Genomic DNA, 21,025 nt, shown 5'->3' on the forward strand with positions numbered 1-21,025 from the left:
TTAATTTAATTTTTAAAAATTAAGAAAAAAAATTTTTTTAATGGCTTAGGTTCCTATACCTGACCAAATAAAAGTTGCTGAATGAGCATCGTGTCTCCTCTGGGCCGAAAGGCAGAGTCCCTCAAATCCAGGTGACCGTTCTGATGACAGCTGAGCGAATCCATGGTGGAAACACAGGCTCACATTCCTTCGATCATAAATTCCTCAAAAGCAGTCCTGCTCCAAGGCAGCTGGTTCTAAATCAAAAGGGAACTTTCATTTCCTTTAAATAATTTGGTTTCATCTTTAACCATCATCTTCAACCAAAGATTTTTAAATTGATACTAAGTTGGGGAACCAAGTGGAAATAAATTAGTGGTAGATGCTGGCTATAAAAACAAAGCCAAGAGCTTAAGTAGTTTTTTCAAGTGTTCTGCCCTATTAAACCTATTCAATAATAAATATCTCTCCAAAGAGCTTTAATACCAGTGTTCATTTTTTCTTTTCGGAGGGAGTCGGGGTTAGGAGATGCTTATCCTCCCTTATTGTCATCATTAAAAGGCAGAAAGCCCACAGATCACTGCAGAGAAGAAGGCTGGCTGAAGCCCTGGGGGCGGAGGGAGAAACTGGGACCAGTCCCCCGAACGGTGGGCAGTTTAACAGGAGCTGTCCACACTGCAGACGTGTCCCTGGTGACCCAGTTCCCACAGGAAGAGAGGTCACCCGTGTTCACAAGAAGCAGGGCCCCTGGTTCTAGAGGCCAACTGATGAAAATCAGCCACCACAAAGGAAATCGCTGGACCAAGGGTGGGGAGACACACAGGCGCTAAAGGGAACAAGCCAGCCCAACAAGCTACAGCACAGAAGTCTCCACCACGAGGGCGGGGCACAGGACACCCAGGCACAGGCAGCAGTCCACCGGGCCGTCCTCCCTTCCTGGAAACAGGATTCTGTCTGTAACCTGCATTTCCTGGCCCCTCCCTCCTGCCAGCCAGGCTGGCTGGGACCAGACAGGCGCTCACCCCATCTGCCACCCAGCCCACTTGTTCAAGAGAAAATGCGCAGGCTGCTCTTTCCACCCTGTCCTACTCGCTGGCTGGAAGAGCAGTGACCACACTGACCCAGGAAGCCACACGTTAAGACCACTGGCCACTGGGCCTGGGCCCCAAAGGCTGCCTGGAACCCAGCAGCCCAACGACCAAGACCGTGTGTGGGCCATGAGGGAAGCAGGAGTAAATGCCAGCCTGGGTCTCTGGCTACAGCAACTGAGTCTTTCACCCCAAGTGAAAACACACAGTAACGTGCAGACTTCATATAAAACTGGAGGGAATAGTCTTGAGGATGAGGGTGGGAGGGTGGGGAAAAGGAGATAAACAGCATTAGAGTGTGAACCCTAATACAGCGGACCCTCAAGTTACGACCAGCCTGACATGTGAACAACTTGGGTTATGACCGGAATTTTAGTTCTAAACTTACAACCAAAGTCTTGAGTTACAACCCGAATGCCAGCCACTTGTGCTTCCAGATGGTCTCAGATACAGATTTAACCCTTAACGAGCTCTGGAAGGAACATGACAATATCCTCTCCTGTACGGGGTTAACTGAGAAATCCTGCACTGAGATCTGCCTGGAAGAAAGCGTGGCCTAAAATTATACAGGAAGTGACTTTGAAGGTTGAGCCTTCAACTGACCATCTTGACTTATAACCAGCCCTCACAAACTGAGTTCGTAAGTCAAGGGTCTGCTGTATTAGTGGTAATTTTTATGAAAGGAAAATATATTCATGATTTAAACTTTTTTTAATTCATTTTTTGAGACAGGATCTCGCTATGTAGCTCAGGCTGGCGATCCTCCTGCCTCAGCCTCCCAAGTGCTGGGATTGCAGGTGCAGACCACCATGCCCGGCTATATTCATGTATTGTGAAACTGAAAGCTGCTAACAACCTACAGATTTAATGATTTTGAGAACCAATTCCATTTTCCTCTAAATTCTTCATACATTCTGATGTAATTCCAGTTCACTGAACTTTTCCCACAAAGTATAAAGAAAATGACTACCAAAATAAAAACTGAAATGGAAAAAAGGGAAGCAAAAGACCATCTGACCACCATTCGCAATCTAGAAGAGGGTACAAACCCTTGGTTGCTGGCACAGCCAAAGAACTTGTTCCCTTCCAGGCTACCATAGGCAACATGCCTCCATTTCAGGCTCCCCAAAAGCTGTGAGCAGCCAGCATCTTTTGGTCCAGGAGAGAGCCCTGGGCTTGGCCAGGAGGCAGGTGAAGGGCCCAGGATGCCCCGGCTCTGGCTACCAAGAATCAGGAGGCCCAAAGCAGTCCTTCCTCTCTCCCAGGTGCAGCTTCTTCCAATGAAAAATCAAGACACTGGCTAGGCTGTGTCTGACCTCCACCTCCCCAGGTTCAAGTCTCAGCTGGAGGATTTAATTGTCTGATGGCCTGATTTAGCAGTGGCACCTGGACCCACGGCCTACTCGCTGAGCTACACAGCCAGCCTTCTTTTTTTTTAAAGACAGGGTCTTGCTGAATTACTACATTGCCTGGGCTCAGCTCAAACTTGAGCTCCTCCGGCCTTGACTTCCTAGAGTGCTGGGATTACAGGCATGCACCATGCAAGATTCTAAGGGAAAATTACAACCTTTTAAAAAATGACCTGAATCAGTTCATAAAGGAAAAGATGTTTAGTTTTAGATGCATTTCTTTCAGCCATCTCATTCGCGATCTGCCAGATTTTCAAATCTCATTCTTTCCTAAGGATGGCCTGTTGCACCCTACATTGTTTTCAAAATGTCTGAATTTAAAAAGCACTGTGAGAAGACATATTTAAGAGGTTTTGTGATATTCAGAGGTTTTTTTTTAAAAGTTCTTTTCCTTTAGTCCTACTGGGTTATCTTCTCTGTAAGAAACTGTCTTTCAGATTCCATACCCTTACTTCATTTAATCCTTCATTTCAAATGGACTGATGTCCTCAAGCCTGTGTTTATAACAGCTGGGTTGAAACCACAGACTCCACAACATTAGCTGGACCTGAGGGATCTAATCCAAAGCCTTATTGAAAACACAAGGACAGAGTCCTCCCCACCTAAGGTCTTTTTTTTAACAGTCGGGGAACTCTCACTTTGGGGAAACCCTAGAATGCAGCTTCAGGACCTTGTGGGAGTGGGAACACGAATGAGCTGGAGAAAACCACCTTTAAAATAAAACCTGTGAACTCCAGTTCTGCAGCCTCCCACTGCAAAGAATCTGAAAAGTTGTTTGCCATGACTTTCAAATGAATTCCACACCAGGGCACGTGTTTTCATTTAAAAGACTTCAGAAATGGATCCTGAGGGCTGTCAGCGGACTGGTGCTCTGGGCTCTGCCCCTCAGTGCGGGTAGGAGCAGCCACGTGGGGGACCCAGCCCTGCAGCCCGAGCTGGGCCCCGGCCTTGCTCCCCTGTGGCCTCAGGCTTCCCCGCTACACACCGGGTCCCTGCAGCAGGCCTGGTGCACAGTCTCAGCTCCTGGCTGGGCACCTTACCTCCTTATTTTTATGTTATTACCCACATGATTTTCATTATAGATGAGCACATTTTTCTTCCCACTTCTTAAAAACATCTTCTCATATAATAATTTTTTTTTCTTCTGCAGTACTGGGGATTGAATGAGGGCCTAGCACATGATAGGCAAGCACTCTACCACTGAGCAACATCACCAGCCGCCCCCCTTTTATTACGATAAAGAGTCTCATTAAGTTGCCCAAGCTGACTTCTAACTTTAGATCCTCCTGCCTCAGCCTCCCAAGTAGCTGGAATTACAGTCATGTGCCACCACACCCAGTGCATATCAAAGTTAATTATTAGTTTAAAAACTAGATAACAGATAAGTTGAAAGAGGCATTCTCCTTAGGTCCTAATTTGCATCAGTTATTGGCGAACTCACTAAATTTGGAGACAGAAGGATTTTCAGCTCAGCCCTCCACCAGAGGAATCACACTGTTAAAGAGTCACAGTTATAGATTTTTCTACAAGGAAGCGGGAAGTCTTATTCAGGGAGTCATCAAAAGCTGGGTATGGTGGCTTACACCTGTAATCCCAGCACTCAGGAGGCTGAGGTAGGATGCTGAGAATTCAAGGCCAGCCTGAACTACATACTGGGACCCTGTCTCAAAAAGAGGGGAGGGGTCATCAAGACAAAAACATCATATGAGGAAAAGTATCTTAAGGACCAGTTCACAGGGACAAAGCTTCAATCAAATAATGAGCTAGCTATACCAACAGCAGGCAGGAAAAGGAGAAAGGGCTCCTAACTCTGCAAAGGCCCGGTACCAGGGCCAAAGGGCATGGGCAGAGGGTTTAGAAATTGGCATGGAGGAGGAAAATATGCATCTACTGCCACCTGTGCCCTCACCCTGCCACCTACCAGGGCCTTGGAGAGAGCCTTTTGGGCAATTATGAAGTAAAATTCCATCAGAATATGCATTAATGAGAATACTTTCAAGAAGGAGAGCACTGCTAATTATATCTCCTCTCTTTAACACGGGGCAGAACATTTTACAGCGACCCCGAGACCAGCCGTGCGCCCGGCAGGGAGCCTCATATTCCACACACCCTTGTAAAGGCCTTGACGGGGGCTGCGTGATATGAGGTGTGAGAAATGAAAACTTTATGTGCATACAAATTTAGATTTTTAAAATATTTTCGCTAGGGGCATAAATAAAGAGAAATGAGGCCCATGGGACTTCAGAGAATGAGAATACAGACTGTGACTTTTGTTTTAAATTGTAGCACTCAGGATACCCAGTACCCCAGGAGTGAGTAATCTAGTGAGTCACCAAAAGCAACACTTCAGTTTTGATTTTATACTCTTCATATAATTTCAGCTGCTGTGTCCAAGAACAGACAGAAACTTCTGCGTGTTTAAGTAAAAGAAAGAAGACAAGGGAAGAAAAAGTACAAGCACAGGAGACACAGGATCTCTTCATGAGTCAGTCTTCACTGCATGTACAAGGCAGGTGCCAAAACGGTTTGCATAAATCCAAGTTCTGTAACGGTTTACTTCAAACGCACTACGCTGGCTATTTTCTCATCATGAAAACACCGACACATTAATTACATCAAGGCTGATATGGGGGCACGGACACCCATCACCCACGTACCCACCACCTAGCTTCTACCCGTCATTTCCTACCATTAATTGAATATTGCTGTAGTGAGTATCAGTCTGGCTAGCCACCCACCAATTCACCTTACTGCATTTTGCATTCCAACACAAACTGCAGATTGACCTGCAGTGATACCCTAATATTTACTGGACTTGGACAAATGTGTATGCCTGTGTTAGCAAAAGCCCTAGCAAAAGAAGGGATTTAGTATCATTCAGAATGTTCCTCATGCCTCGTCTAGTTGGCCCCCTCTCCCATATCCAGAGACAACCATTTTTGATTTCCAACCACCACAGCCTAGATCTGCCTGTTCTAGAGCTTCCAAAATGGAGTCATGCGGTCCAGCCGCCCATGGAAGGGTTCCCCCTCACTCGGAGAAGGCCTTCGGGTTCGAGCAAGATGCTGCGTGTAGTGTTGCTTCTCACTGCTGACCAGCATTCCTGCTGCACATCTGCTATGGATCCGGGAGTCGTTTCCAGCTTTGGCTATGAGCCATGGTGCGCACATCTCTTTTATCTTGAGTAAAAAGCCTAGTAGGAGTGGGTTTATTGAGTCATAGGGAAGTATATGTGCACTTTTATCAAAGAACTGCTACATTCTTTTTCCATATCGGTGGGGCCACTTCATGTACCCACCGACGAGGTCTGGGAATGGCAGCTGCTCCATGTCTGCACCTCGGGGTTGAGTCTGGCTTCCGCTCACTGTCCATTATGCTAGAGCTATCATTTGCATCACATCAACACACATCACATTGACTACTACACAGAATGATGTTATAAATTTTGCTTTACACAGACACACACACATTTTAAAGAAATCTGATGAGGGAGAGGTATTTTAAATGTACTCAGTCTTCCTCCTGAGGCTGCCCTCTTTCCATTGGTGTGTTACCCCTACCCTTTGGAACTTGCTTTGGGATTGCTCTCCAGCAGACCAGCACCAGGCTAGTGTATTACCTGAAAATGTATTTTTCCTTCAACACTAAAACACACTGCATTAGGTTTCATTATATAATTCTAGGTTAAGTTTATTTTCTCTGCGTTCTTTTAAAATTGCTCCATTTCCTTCTGACCTCTATGATTTCTAATGAGAAATCTCTGTATGTGAAATACTGTTTTCCTCAGATTGGTTTGGTGGTTTCCTTTTATCTTGAATCTCCAGCAGCTTGAATGTAATGTGTCTAGGTGTATTTTCATCATATTTATCCTGCTTCGGTTTGCTGATCTTTTTGAACCTGCAAATTTATGTCTTTTGCCAAACTGGGGAACATCTGGCCATTATTTCTTCAAATATTATTTTGTCTCTCTTCTCCTTCTGGAATTCCAATTGCACATATATTAGAGATTTTGATAGCATCTCGTAGGTCCCTGAGGCTCTGTTTATTTTTTAAATATTTTTCTCTTTTTCAGATTAGAAAATTGTTATTGTTCTATTTTCAAGTTCACAGAACTTGAGAGCATAAGAACAATATAATTATTCACTATCACTGATCTTTAAAGGGTTGGTTACTGTGAGCTAGACAGAAGTTAAAAGAAACACGCAGTTCTAACTTCCAAAAGAAATTGTACTAACTAGAGAAATTCTATCCAGTTGACACTTCAGCAAAGAAAGAAACCACTTTTTTGTTTTGTTTTAAGTACAAGGGATTGAACCCAGGGCCTTCACACTAAGCTACATCCCCAGACCTTTTAAAAACTTTTCAATGTTGAGGCAGGACCTCACTATGCCACTAAATTCCATAGGCTAGGCTCAAGCTTAAAGACCTTCTTGCCTCGGCCTTCTAGAGTGCTACGATTACAGGTTTAATTAACAAGCACTATTACGGGGGCTGCACTGGCACTTTCATGCCTAGCGCTGCATCTACTGCAGACCACAGCCCATCAAAATAAGTATCACTGGCCACATTCAGAGACAGTGGACAGAGGCACCGACAAGGAACCTGTCCCACAGCCAGCCCAAGAGCCGGGACTCCAACTCAAGACTCCCATTATAGCTCTTTCTACCACTTCTCATTAAATTAAATTTTTAAAGAAAGATAAGAGCACTGCCAAGCACATCACCCAACCGGAGTTTCTTTTGTAATGAGGTTATGGATGCTCCTCAGTTTACAGCAGGGTTTGGTCCTAATAAACCCACTGGAAAATTGAAAACTCCTAAGTTCAACCATTTTGGCTGGGGTTGTCTCATACATGCAGGCACTGGAGGTGTGAGGACGTCGCATGTCAGAATCTAGCAAAGCCTCCGTCGGGGGCGATGCAGAATGAGGGACTAAGAATTAAGGCTGCTTGTGCCACGTGCTGTTTATGTGGCCCTACCCAGGTCAGTTAAACTCTCCAAACCACAGCTTCCTCGTCTCTCAGAAGGGAGCCCACATGATGCCTGCCTTGTGGGCTCTGGTAAAGACTGTGTAGGGAGATGCACACAAGGCATTTAGCACAGGCCCTGCCATGCAGTAAACACAACTTTAATGTTAGCTACTATTATCTAGAGACAAAAAGATGGCATCATGTGAAATAATTATATAATAATGATGAAATAACACAAAATATTAAAAACAACAATTAGTAACACTATCCTGCTCAACGTCTATCAATGTCTGCTCTTGTTTTATAAACTAACAATTATCTCTAGAAATGAAAGATTTGTGTGCTTATGAGTGTATGGCTCTGGTGATCAAACCCAGGGCCTTCACCCTGGGCTATGAACCCAGCCCTTTATACCTTGACACAGGGTCTCAGTAAGTCATGAAGTTGTCCAGCCTTGGCTCAAACTTGCAATCCTTCTGCCTCAGCCTCTCAGAGTGCTGGGATTACAGGTATGCACCACCGCACCCAGCTTAGGAAAGAAAAATTATAACAGAATTGCTAAAGAATTACAGAGAACTGGTGGCTCAAAAAGAAAATGCTTATTATTTGTAATAGAAAAATACTGGCAATGACAGGAATGCATTGACAGGGGATTGCTTAAAGAAACTATGGCCAGACGATCTGGACACAATAAAACACTGTCTTCAGCACACACCTGACTGCATGGGGGAAACGCTTATTTCATGTATAACACCAGGCCGATCTGCAGTTGTGAGGGAGGAAAAAGACCAGCAGGAAACATACCAGAAGATTAACGTGACTCTCTATGGGTGATTAGTCTGATAGCCTATTATATATCGCTATGTTTCTAAGTTCTCTATAATTTATAAGAAAACAGAAAAGTATTTCCAGAACACGTGTGGTTTTACATACCTGACTGGTATATATCAAGGTTTCAGGCTCTTCAGGCCAAAGGCTTTGATCTCCAACACAGGAAAGAGGGAAAAAAGGTTTAATACTAGAGAAGTTTACAGAGAAAAACAATATAAGCAGAAGGGAGGCCACAGTAACTCCCTCCAACATAGTGTAAACCAATGAACAAATATCTCAACTATCATTTGGAAAAAGATTAAACTTTTTCTACTTGGATTCACGGTCAGTCTCCATCTATTCTGGAAGACAGAGTTCCTATAAGGTGGCTGGTTGGGGCTGACTCATGGGATAACACAAGTTCTACACGTATTTGTTCGCTGAATGAATGGTAAGAAGTGGCTCAGAACTGGGGCATCAGACCTGGCCATATCCTGGCAGCAGTGGTGACTGGCCTGTCCGATGTCACACAGGATGAGCATTCTGGGAGAAACTGTCTGGTTCAGGGTCAGGAGATGTCAGCCCCCCGCCCTTCATTTCTAATCATGACCACACTGCACTGGGAAACTCGACTCTGTTCCCTGACAGCTTTCCAGGCATGGGCAGTGCAAATTAGAAACTGCCTGTAACCTCCATTTACCAGGAGGAAAAGCTCCCTGAAGGCGTGGCAACTTTGCATTAAAGGGAAGGGAGGCGAAGGCAAGGGGATAAACCCTAAGAGAAAAGGTCAAAAGGTGTTTTAACGCTGCTTCTGAACAACAGCAAATTCTTCTAAGAGAACCCTGACACCAGAGTCTCGGAACCCTGGTTTGCGACATCTGAGTTTCTTATATTATCCTCTTGGATATCACAGAGTGATAAAAATAATCAAATTATATTTCATTTTGTTAAATTTAGAGGAGATGCCATGGGTTACTTTCAAAAGATAGGAAGAATACTGAAAATAAGGGAAAAGGATTAAAAACAACAGGAAGCTGGGCATGGTGCTTCATGCCTGTAATCCCAGCTACCTGTGAGGCTGAGGCAGGAGGATTGCAAATAGATAGTCAGCCTTGGGCAACTAAGCAAGACCTTGTCTCAAAATCTGAAAACTTTAAAAAATGATGGGGATGTAGCACAGTGCAAGGTCCTGGGTTCAGTCCCAGTATCCAGGAAAAGACAAAAAAAAAAAAAACCAGGAATGCACAGCTCAACCACATCCTCAGTCCAAACTCCACACTTCCGTCCCAAGCACGTGTGAGCCCCACGCTGACTCCACCGAGTTCTCTTCTCAAGACACCCACGAGCCAGGCTGGCTTTCCTGAAAGTTCAGTCTGAAACGTTAGGCAAGACCTTACCAAGACTCCTCTATCCCTGCCCAAACTCCGCGTCCCATCCCTGTCCCCGGCAAGTCCTAAGCGGGCATCTCCCACAGCCACCTTCCGGAGCCTCTGGCCCGGAAGCCACGCACTCCAGCGCATGTTCTTCTCTCGGATGTCACCTAACTCCCCCGGAGACGCCCACCACCACGTCTCCCACCCCGCCTGGACGAGCACCCCGAGCACCACCCGCCCACTCAGCGGGACACGGAACCCAGTCAGACCTCCCTCGGCTCCTGGAGGGAGTGACAATTACTCACCAAACTAGGAACTCGGAAGGATGTGGAATGCCCCGGGACACCTCAGGCGGGAAGCGAGCCCGTTGCATCTGGATTGGACACCCCCTCAGGGGGCAGAAAGGACTTCCTCACTGCCCAGATCCGTTTGGAACAGGGCAGGGTACAAAAAGAAGGCCAATCGTTCGTTACAATAAAAGAACCGGCTTCCGTCAGCAGGGCCGGGTGTCCCAGAAGTAGGGCTCTGAGGACGCTCCCGGCCCACTGGTGCTGTGAGCCCTGGACACTACTTCCCTTGAAAAGGAGTTTTATTATATCAAGAAAAAAGTAAGCCACAGACCTCATACAACCCTTGTGCCCATCTTACAGACAAGGAAAGAGGCTCAGAGATATCAAAATGACACAAGATACAGTGACAAGCCATGGTCTCCTGTGGTTTACGTTGCCACCCTACCATGCAGTTTCATGTTGCGGTAAACGGGGCACTGTCCAGCTTTACACGGTGAAAACTACATTAGCATCCAGGTGGCTGCTGGATGCACGGGGACCTTGTGGTCATCCCTCCCTCTCCTCCCGTCCCTTCCCTGTCCACATCCTGAGAAAATCCCTCTCTGCGGCAATGACTTCATCACTCCCCTTCTCACTAATTTGAATACTCTTGTGGGAGCGCCAAGCAAAAAATGAAAATGATGAATGACTCCTTGTGCAATGGAGAAAAAATGTGGCGCGTGGGATCTCCAAGTGACGGAATGCCCTTCATGCAGAAACCCGACCTCTTCTCTCCAGAACACAAAGCAGAAACAAAAGGATTTCAGAGCCCCGGGCGCGCCAGCCAAGCGGCCGGCATGTCAAAGACTGCACAGGGGCAGCGGGAGCAAATCAGCTCACGCCTCTGAGGCAGACAAGGGCTTGACTCGAAAGAAAAATGGAAGTCCTAAATAAATCATAAAGCAAAGTCAGGGGAGAGGTGGAACTGGGGGAGAAGAAGGCTTAGTACGAAGGAGAAAAAGACCTGCTTGATTACTCAACACAGTTTTTGCCGGGTTTTTCATAGGTTTAGGAGTTTTACACACCACACTCTGTGTAGCCCATGCTCGGCCTCTTGTCCCCACACCACATGTGTACAGGCAAGTGTGACGCAGGACCAACCCGAGCACTAAATTCCACGACTGTCTAAAGTCTTGAATTGGCAGCTCCCATTAACCAACATGCCAACTTTTGAAGACGCTGTTTTGTTTATTGTACATTTCTTACCGCGTTGGCCCCTAGGCTTGCACCCTAGGCCAGCAGCCAACGAAGCCTCAAGGACCCTGCTGCTCTGGGACCCTGGCCGTCGTGCCCAGTGCAAGCCAGACCTCCAGCAAGCTCCCGTGGTGCACCAGGTCAAGGACGCTGCGGCCCAACTGCATGTGGACCCTGAAAGCCTCCCAGCCGCACTCGGGCTCCCCTCTCTAGGGAACTCCAATCAGCACTCCTGCCTCTTCTCCAAGATAAACCTGAGCTACAGGAAAGAAAGTGCCCCTGCAGTCTCAGTCGACTGCCTTTTCCAACCCAAATCTCACTTTAGTAACTTTAGTGTTCTTCTATTGCTTGTCTAAGTATAACAGTGGCATTTGACAAAATGAGTAGCAAATATAGTATAATGAGCAGGCGACTCTACAGAGATATTTAAAGGGCTCCAAGAGAAACCAGCTATGTGGAGCACATGCATTTCTGAGAGGCATGGGTTAGGGGTCTCAGGCTGACGTGGGTAACGTCAGCACGAACCTGAGGGGCTCCGGAGACTTCCCAACGGCTGGAGGTTTGGTTGTCTGCAGCTGACTGTGAATTACATGTGACAATGATAAAGTGTTATGATTTAAGCAAAGACAGAGTTTAATGAAAAATAGAACTTGCCCACACATTTTAAGGAAAACACAGCATGATTTTTTCTTATCTTGCAAAAAAAAGCTGAACTAAAAGAACACATTTTTGGCAAAATAATAAGTAGGAATGAACCATAATGTTTCTAGTAAGATGAGGAAAAACTGTCAAGATCTCCAACAGAAACCCCACTCTGAGAAGATGCCTGTTATGATCCCAACTGCACACCATGCCAATTTGTTTCATGGTTATTCGCAGATTCACAGTCGAAGATCAAAAAGAGAAAAGAGCTGGCCACAGTGGTGCGCGCCTGTCATCCCAGCACTGGGAGGCTGAGGCAGGGGGCTGCAAGCTAGAGCCCAGTCTGGGCAGCTTAGCAACTTAGCAAGACTGTCTCAAAAACTTATAAAATGGCTGGGGATATAGCTCAGTGGGAAGGGGCTAAATTCAATCCCCAATACCAAACACACACACACACACACACACACACACACACACACACACACACACGCGGATAAACAAACCTGCATAGGTGAGTTTAAACAGGAATGAAAGTTCCACAAAGATGAGCTATGTACCAAGAGCTCTGCAGATGTATTTCAGTGCATCCCACCCGAGTGGGGGTCCTTGGGCAGCACCACATCTCTTGCTTTCCCCACTGGCTTCCAAGCCCTGCACAGGGCTCTGCATACAACTGATGCTCAAGAGAAACTGCACAGATGGGTGACTGAACTTCAAAACACGAAAAGGCGGATTATCACCAAGTACATCACACAGATAAGGAAATGAGGTATGAAAGGTGGCCGGCTTGCCTGAGGTAATGGCCTAGTCCTCGGCAGAACTGGAATTCCATCCCCGGGCAGCAGGACCATATCCCAAGACCCAATCCCTGAGGGCAAGGCAAGGCAAGGCAGTCCATCCTGAGGGACCACAATGGGAGAGCCAGGGGCAGGAAGCAACATCTCCCAGTGCTTTTACCACAAAAGTCCCTGTTCCCTGAAGAGATGAAGGCTGCCACCCTGAAGGATCTCCACAGATTTTACTGCGGGCTGGAGAGAGCTGCAACTGCGGTCTGAGCAGAATCCTGCCGGCGGGCAGCTCGCCTCCCCCTGAGGGAGACGGAGTGCCTGCACTCTTGGCTATGTTCTTCTGCACTCTTCTGGACAATAAAGTCTGGGATCAGTGTTTCCGGTTGGCCTGTAAACAGTGTCCAACTGCAATGGACAGAAGGTTTGAGTCCCCCTTCCATTCACATGTGAAATCCTCACCCGCCACGTGATGGACCGAGGAGGCCATCAGGTTCTGAGGGTGCAGGCCTTGTGATGGGATCAGTGCCCTCATCGAGGGACTCTCAGGGTGCTCCCACTTTCTTTCCAGCACTTGAGCAGACAAGAGTCAGCAGTCTGCAAACCGGAAGCAGGCCACACCAGAACTCACCCCTGTTGGCAGCCTGACCTTGAATGCCCGTCCTCCAGTGAGGATAATATGGATTCCTGTTGTTACCAGCCATCCCGCAGGCGGTACTCTGCCACAGCAAAGCCAACCCAGAGATCAACGTCCTGAAAGAAACTGATTGTTCAGTTCTAACGGAAATGTCATCTAGGCAGAACACACTGTACCCATCGTAAAATGGTAAATACCACAGTAAGTTTACCCTACTTTAAAAAAATCAGTTACAAATGTAAAAAGCCAGAACACTAAATATTAAAGTAGAGGCAAAGAAATAATTCATCTTCAGGAGCTTGGCGTGTGAAAGGTTAACTCGTTCAGGTGTTGAATTGGAACAAGAAAATAAATCTCATGGAGCGCTGGCCGGATGCACCCTTCAGTCATGGCTGCTGCCAGAGTCAAAGGCTGGAATTATATTCTAACCTTTAATTTAGAAGTAAACATTAAAACAAACGAAAAACTCTCCAATCATTTTCACTTTCAAAGTACAAAATTGGCCCATAAAAAAAACCATGCTAATTACTCCAAAGCAATCAACTTCTTCAAAACCCTTTATTTCACAATTGCACTAATATCCCATTAATTTGGGGCACTTACCAACATGTTTATTCTTTGCTCGTTACCTGTGTGCACATTAATAGTACACCAATAACACAATACCGGCATTAATATGTAAAACATCAACAAAAGCCATCTGGAAAGCTAATGAATAATCAAGGGATTTCAAATTAAACTACAGAATTTTCCCTTAGAATCTTTAGGACAACACTGTCAAGTCCAATCTATTCACTTCGCCTCCAGAATCAATTTTTCAAACTTTATGACAGCGCTAATCACTTCCACCTGTGTCTCAGGCCTGACTCTTGACTGGCATGCTACCAGCCAGGGTGGAAATGTAGACAAAGACCCCTATTAGGATCCGGCTGTTTCTCTACTGTGAGGTCACTGAGCCATTAAATTAGTTCCAGCCCAATTTCTGTCCTCTCAGGCCCGGACTCCAGGGGAGGGGCGTGGAGTGGAGTGAGTTCACAGAGCAGAAGCCGAAGAGGAGAAAAGGGAGACGTTTTGGACAGGCAAGGTACACCGGCACTGGGTTCAAGAGCTGGGGTTGGCCTCGAAGTCTGAAATCAAAATACTCTTTCCCAGAGGATGGCGCCACTCTCCCAACTCGATTTCCCCAGTGAACAAATGCTAAAGGCGGTCTCAAGGGACTGGATTTCCTTTTCCCTCTGCTTGTGGAGAGCTGACCGTGTCCCATACGATGTCTCTTCAACTAACATGAGCCTGGGCCACAGAACCTCAGTGCTGGGTCAGCGTGAGGGGCAAGACTGGCTGCAGGGAGCTCTGATGCAGGCATGGCGGGCAGAGGGGTGCAGCTGATGGTGCCCGGGAAGCACCTATTGGTCAATCCCTGGACCCCACAGCTGGGGCCAAGAAGGCAAACTGGGGATCTTGCCAAGGTCCCAGAGCTGGTTGGAGGTGAAGTCATGGTTCCAGCATTTTCCCCTCTAGACTGAGCTTATGACATCAGCGACAACACTTAGCACATGCTAACGGCACCAAAAAGACCCAGTGACCCCCCTGCCTCTCTCGCTCTATCACGTCTCCTGCTATGCCCACTTCTAGCCCAATCACAGGGTGTACAACGTGAGGAGCCACACCACACACCAGGATGTGCTTCTGCGGATGTATCACAAGGCAAGGACGGGACCTTATCCACTGCCTCCTCTCCGGGCCATATCACAGTGCCTGGGTTATGCTGTGAAGTACCAAAGGCAAACTTGGGCCTGAAAAATCAAGGGACTTAAACAGTGATGATGAAATAACGTTATTTAATGAGGAAACCTAAGTTATTCTTTGCAAACAAAAAAATAGCCAGGTCTTGGCCACTGGACAAGTGTGCAAAGGGAATCAGTACAAACACTTGCTTCACATGGAAGTCATTTCGGTATCTGACAGAGGCTTGCCATAAGTCGATCAAAAGAAAGATTACAACTCACAAGATTATTCCAAAAATAACAATGACTCAGTTACCCACGGTCTGGGCTGGTGCTGTCCCCACGGCACAGGGCCCATCATCACATATCTCCTCCCGCACACCGGGCAGAGGGGGCTTGCATCCAAGCCTGGACCCCACTGTCACCGAGCGCTCACATCTGCTGGCCACTGTAGCTGCAGGACGTGACCACAGAGCGCAGCCGAGAGCTCACTGGCCAAGCCCGAGACCAGCCGACCAGCTGCACTCACTGGACACGGGGAAGCCTGCCAGGAAGCGGTGCAGAAAGAAAAACAAAGGGCTCTCGAGTGCAACGAAGCCCTCACCACACGGAGCTTCGTGTCCAGAGGACGCTACTCTGAGGACAGAGTGAGAAAAGCATTTCGTGGCCAGGAAGACACATCAGAGAAAGTGACAGGGGCAGGGGATAAAGGACAGAAGGACCTCTTCTCCCCAAGGAACTGGAGGGCACAGCCAAGTCAGACCACTGTAGGGACAGCCCCCACTGACCTGGGTTTTACTTTCAGAGGAGGAAACCGCAAACCCTTCCACTGCCTTGACTTGGATACCAGCAATCAACTCCCCAATTTCTCTCTGCTGCTCCCCTTCCTGAATCACCAACGTGGCTTCCAAGTCCACAGTGGGGGCAGAAGGATAAGGAGGCTATGGAACATGGCTTCAAGACCTGTCTGCTGGTCCTACTCAGACTCCAAATGAAAGCGTTCAACAACGACCCCAGCACCATGGTGAATGAGCTAGATTTGTAATCAAAGGAGAAAGTATGATCTTCGCCAAAATATTTGTCAGATGAGAAACTTTCAAATCCTCCTTGATTTACAACAACATGAGAAAAATGCCTCTGATGACGTGGAGTGACCAGTAAATCAAAACGAGCGTGACACGTCAAAAAATTATCTTCACTTCTGACTCTGAATCGTACGGGCCCTGGGGCGAGGATAGTGCACACACTGCTTTACAGGTCCCCAGCTGTTTTTCTTAGGAGTCTGAAAAACTAGAAGTCCCTGCCCATGACAAAGACCCTAAACTGTCTCTGGTGCCTACTCTCACTGCACTGTAGTGACAGAAGCCCAGTTTTCAGCTGGACTTGTGGATGCCACATATAAAGAACACTTTTCTTTCCTAGCCTTTTTCTGTATGCAGGTCAGGTCGAGGCCAAGGCTGTGAACAAAGAGGTCATCGCAACCTCCGGCATGAGCACAGCCTGCTTACTGGCTATGATGGGAACATCCATGCCTGGGTTACCATATCCTATGGCTGCAGAATGACTCAACAGGGTCCTTGGCACCGCAGGGCAGCACACTATCCCCCATACACACCTCGGCCTCCCTCAGCCACAGGAGAAATATGCTTCATGTTTAAGCCGCTTTTATTTGGGGATATCTCCTGCAGCTGAACCTAATCCTAACTGACAGAGCCCCAACCCTTGACACAGGTAACTAAATGGGGTGTGCTAAGTCTTAGAGCTTGTGTGCGCCACCAGAAACAGGGCCTGAGAGTGCAGGCTGATGCGAAGGGGCTGGGAATGGGGCAAGCGGGAAGAGCACAAGTCCCATGAGGTGACCACTGGCCACTGTCACGCAGCAGAAGAGCATTTGATGAGCACAGGCCTTCCATAGACCAGGTATCTGTTAAAAGCTGTATAACTGCAAGAAATGGCTCTGAAAAATCAAAATATCAGTGTTTTCAGGTCTTCTCCAACACTCTTGGTAAAGCTGGATGAGACAAATGTCCAACTAGAGCTATCCCATCTGAAAAAGGTGAGAAAGAAGACAGATCTGATGAGTTCTCTGTCTGTGACTGGCAGTCTAAGTTGGAACTGCCAGGGCTGTCCTGCAGCCTCTGCACGAGAGAGACAGATGTCACCAGAGAGCCCAGAGCCTGTGCCCAGGCTGAGGTCCAGTGCCTGGCTCCACCCAAGCACACTGATCCCTTCAGCCTAAGGGAGCCACTAGTACGCAGGGAGAGAAGAGTATTAAGGGCATAAAAAGACCAGAGATTTTAGGCTTAAAATCTGTTGTACATAATATCTTTGATTGTTCCTCACTTGGAACCAATCAGAGGCCAACTGACTAGAAGCATAGTAAAGTTCTGGAGGAGTTATCTCCACAGAAGCCATAGGCTGGTCTAGCATGCCGTGACTCTTCTGTCCTCAGAACAATGTCCAGACCCAAACTCTCCCAGAAAGTGTGTCAGAAGCCCCAGTTTCTCCAGTGTCCATCTCAGATGTAGTACAGGGGAGACCCTCCCGGAAGACACAGCCATAACCCATCCCATAGACCCAAAGCCAGGGGTTCTCCTGGGGTGTGGAGCTGGGCCCTAAGATGGCACCGGGGAACTTCCTGATTCCCAGTGCAGGAACCTGGGGATCGATGGGCTCTATTTCTACTGTGGACTCGTGGTATGTGGGTGTGCTGGGGCACAGAGCTCAGCTGGGGTTTTTTGCCGGAAACAAACGCAGGGCTTTCCACACGTTGGGCAAGTGCTCTATTGAGCTCATCTGTTTAACAGATTGCTACATCCAGCCCTTAGAGAGACGGCTATACATCTCCAGACTCTGAACAGGATCAAGGGGAAGGAGTACGTGGCCAACATGCCACGATGAAGGGGTAAGAGTGTTCTATGGAGGGGTAGGAAGGCATGCATGGGCATTTGGAACTGGAGCACGAACTTCCAAAGGTCCTCACTATGTACTTCTCCCCAGGAACAGAACTCCGTTTCTAGCTAATACATGATCCAAGATACAGAAAAGGTTTACAGAGGAAAAAAGTTTAAGAGTCTTATAATAAAAGTCTGTATCTAATTTAACTTTACTTTTCTTTCAACCCATTAGGAAAGAGCTGCTGAAATGCCACAGAAGCAATACATATGAAGAGAAGTAAGCAGGGCATGAACCCAGCCACACTGGCTGGCCCGTCAGAGAGGTACACATGGAGAAAAGCGCCGTCCATCTTTATGAATATTCAGAAACAGGAACCACTCCCCATGCAGCAAATCCCGTAACTAGCAGCCTCTGTGCTGCTGTGATGGCAGCGTTTGACTCTGCCCAGTGACAGCCACAGAACACAGACTGGCATGCAGAGATTAGCGCGTGCAGGGAAAGCAGAGAGCTGCAGTGTCTGGAGGAGAATGCTTCTGGAGCACAGAGCCACACACACGAGTGTTTCCAAGGCTGCCTCGGGTAGGAGCAGACAGGGCACTGGGGGTGGAAATCATTCTGCTGGTATTCCTGACACATAACCGCCTGTGTGTTGCACTTATCTCATGATCCTCAACAGCCATGGCCCCAGGAACTTCTTGTCAGGCTCGCTGACTCTGAGGGCTTCTGTGAGTAACAGCCTCAGCGCATAAGGAAGGAGCTGACTGAGGACGATTACAGCCCAGGCTGCAACCACTCCTTTGTACCTGCCCTGCCGTCAGCGGAGGGGCAACAGTTAATAATCAAAGCCAGCTCTCTCTGCACTCTGCAGGGACCAAATAAGAAGAGAAACGAGGCTGGAATGCCCTGGGGAAGGCAAAATATTTTTCTCTTTTATAAAAATAAAAACTCTTAATCCTATGGAAGGTTCTGCCTCCAGTAGTGACAAGCTTGGCTCCACAGCTTCAGTATCTGTCACACGCAGCAAGTTGCTTGGGGCAGAATTTTTGTTTTTAAGCTTAATATGAAGAAAGAACTTACTGATATTCAAGAGTACTGAAGCATTTACACAGGAGATGTGTGTGTGTGTGCGCGCGCATGCACGCGCGCACGTGTGTGTGTGGTCATAAAACACAGTTTGGACAGCAGGATAAAACTCGACACCTAATCGAACAGAAGCCTTGGCAGGATCCTGGCGCCCTCCTGGCAATGCGCTACCTGACCCCAGCTCAGGCACACGTCGTCCTCCAACATCTTTCGTTAAATACTGTGTGCCTTTTCACATGGGACACGGCCTTCTCCTGAGTAAAAGAGGATCCTGAGCCAGGCTTGGGGACGCACGCCTGTGACCCTGCCCTCAAGAAGCTGAGGCAGGAGGACTGCCACGAACGAGTTCAAGGCCAGCCTGGCTACACAGTGTGCTGAGGACCAGGCTAAACAACACAGCAGAGAGCCTGTCGCAGAGAGAACAAGATTACTGCAGGGTGCACCACAAGCATGTCGTGGTCCTTCCACACATGAGAACAGGCTTCTCTCTCTGCAGAGTGACTGCCTATGACAACACAAATCAACTCCATACCCAAGAGCTGGTCATTAACCTGGTGCCCTCCTCACCCTGCCCCGCCTCCGCCAACTCTCCCAGACTCCACACACTGATGCTGCTGCTCTGCTGACCCTGGGTGCGAACCCCAAGAACATGTTAAAATTATCTACCACTTTGGTGTATATGTTTGTTTGTTTGTTGAGACAGGGTCTCACTATGTAGCTCAGGCTGGCCTCAAACTCACAGTGATCCTCCTGCCTCAGCCTCCCAAATGCTGGGATTACAGGTGTGTTCGGCCATGCCTGGCCTGTTATCTACCCAGTTAGATCAACATATTACATTCCAGAAATAAAGAACAAAGGCAAAAAAAATTCCACACACAAATTATGTATCTGTCTAATCACACAGAGTCTCATGGGTAAACACCTACAAACTACAGATCCAGTTATTCTTGAGGAATCTTACATGCCTTAAATTTTGGTCCTATGTTGAAGGAAGACATTTTTCTTATTTCCTCCCTATATAACTCCAATTTTTAAACTAAAATGCATTTATTGACACTGACAAACTGGGGAACCTTCACCTATAGAACAGAATGAAAAAGAAGGGAAACTTGCAATAAAAGTAAATTTCGAATATCCAAATGGGATCACAGAGTGCTTGAAAAAATGTACTCAGTGTAAACACACCAGAACAGTTTTTAAAATACAATGTATTTCATTTAACCTAGTCTCTCAACTGCCATTTTAGTGTCTCTGCAAAACTTCCTAAATTAAGCACTTAATACTGATTTTAACAGCACAAAACTAAAGCAGTAACCTGAGCAATAATGCCACCTGTTAAACAGTTTTCATAATGCTCTCTTTCCCAAGGACTCTCAGAAAGGCCTGACTGAAGGGCGAGGGAGGGAAGGGAGACACAGCAAAAAACACAGAGATCTACTGGGCATAGTGGTGCGCGCCTGTAATCCCAGCACTGGGAAGGCTGAGGCAGGAGGATCATCAGGAGCTTGAAGCCAGCTTGGGCTGTAGCTGCTGGAGGACAGGATGACAGGCACCTCCTAGCAGGTTTGCTGAAATGCATTATGTTCCACTCCACCCACCCCTGTCAGCAGTTACTGAGAAGGTGCTCAAGGCCACGCTGGACTCACCCATCCAGAAGACTCATTGTCGTGGAGGTCACTTCAGCAAACAGGATTATTTTCCCAAGGTGCTTGGTCTGCAGATTCTGTCGATAGAGCTCTAGGTTAAAATGTTCTGAGGAGAAGGCCTCTGTGTCAGTGACCACGGGTATAGAAGACGGGGAGATTTCCCCTTCCGGTGTATACGATGAAACAAACTTAAGGGAGAGCTTTCTGGATTTTATTACTCCTTCTGCATCCACATGTCTCCCAAGCCACTGCATAAGTGGATCCCGGATTTCCTGTGTCAAAAAAAAAAAAAAAAAGAAAGAAAGAAATGAAGACTTTAATTTGGCATTTCTTTAGATGACGGTAGCTGTTCCAAAAAATCCCATCTGGGTAATATAAGTACTTCCTAATTCATGACCAGTAAAAGCTGACTGACATACTCTGTACATCTAAACTACTTGGCCAGATGGTAATAAATAT

At 47.1% G+C, this 21,025-nt stretch overlaps 1 protein-coding gene across 6 annotated transcripts in view; it reads right to left on the minus strand.

Moving 5' to 3' along the window:
* Positions 1-21,025, minus strand: part of Hlcs (holocarboxylase synthetase) — a 187,109-nt gene that overhangs the window by 102,019 nt on the left and 64,065 nt on the right. For all 6 annotated transcript variants that reach the window (XM_021256277.2, XM_087212054.1, XM_087212067.1 and 3 more), the window contains one exon: positions 20,567-20,838. In XM_021256277.2, the coding sequence (XP_021111936.2) occupies positions 20,567-20,838 (272 nt within the window). The remainder of the gene's footprint in view (positions 1-20,566; positions 20,839-21,025) is intronic.

The sequence above is a fragment of the Heterocephalus glaber genome, unplaced genomic scaffold, assembly GCF_053883595.1.
Source record: "Heterocephalus glaber isolate CG9 unplaced genomic scaffold, H.glaber_assembly_v1.0 deba00000122, whole genome shotgun sequence".
Lineage (NCBI taxonomy): Eukaryota > Metazoa > Chordata > Mammalia > Rodentia > Bathyergidae > Heterocephalus > Heterocephalus glaber.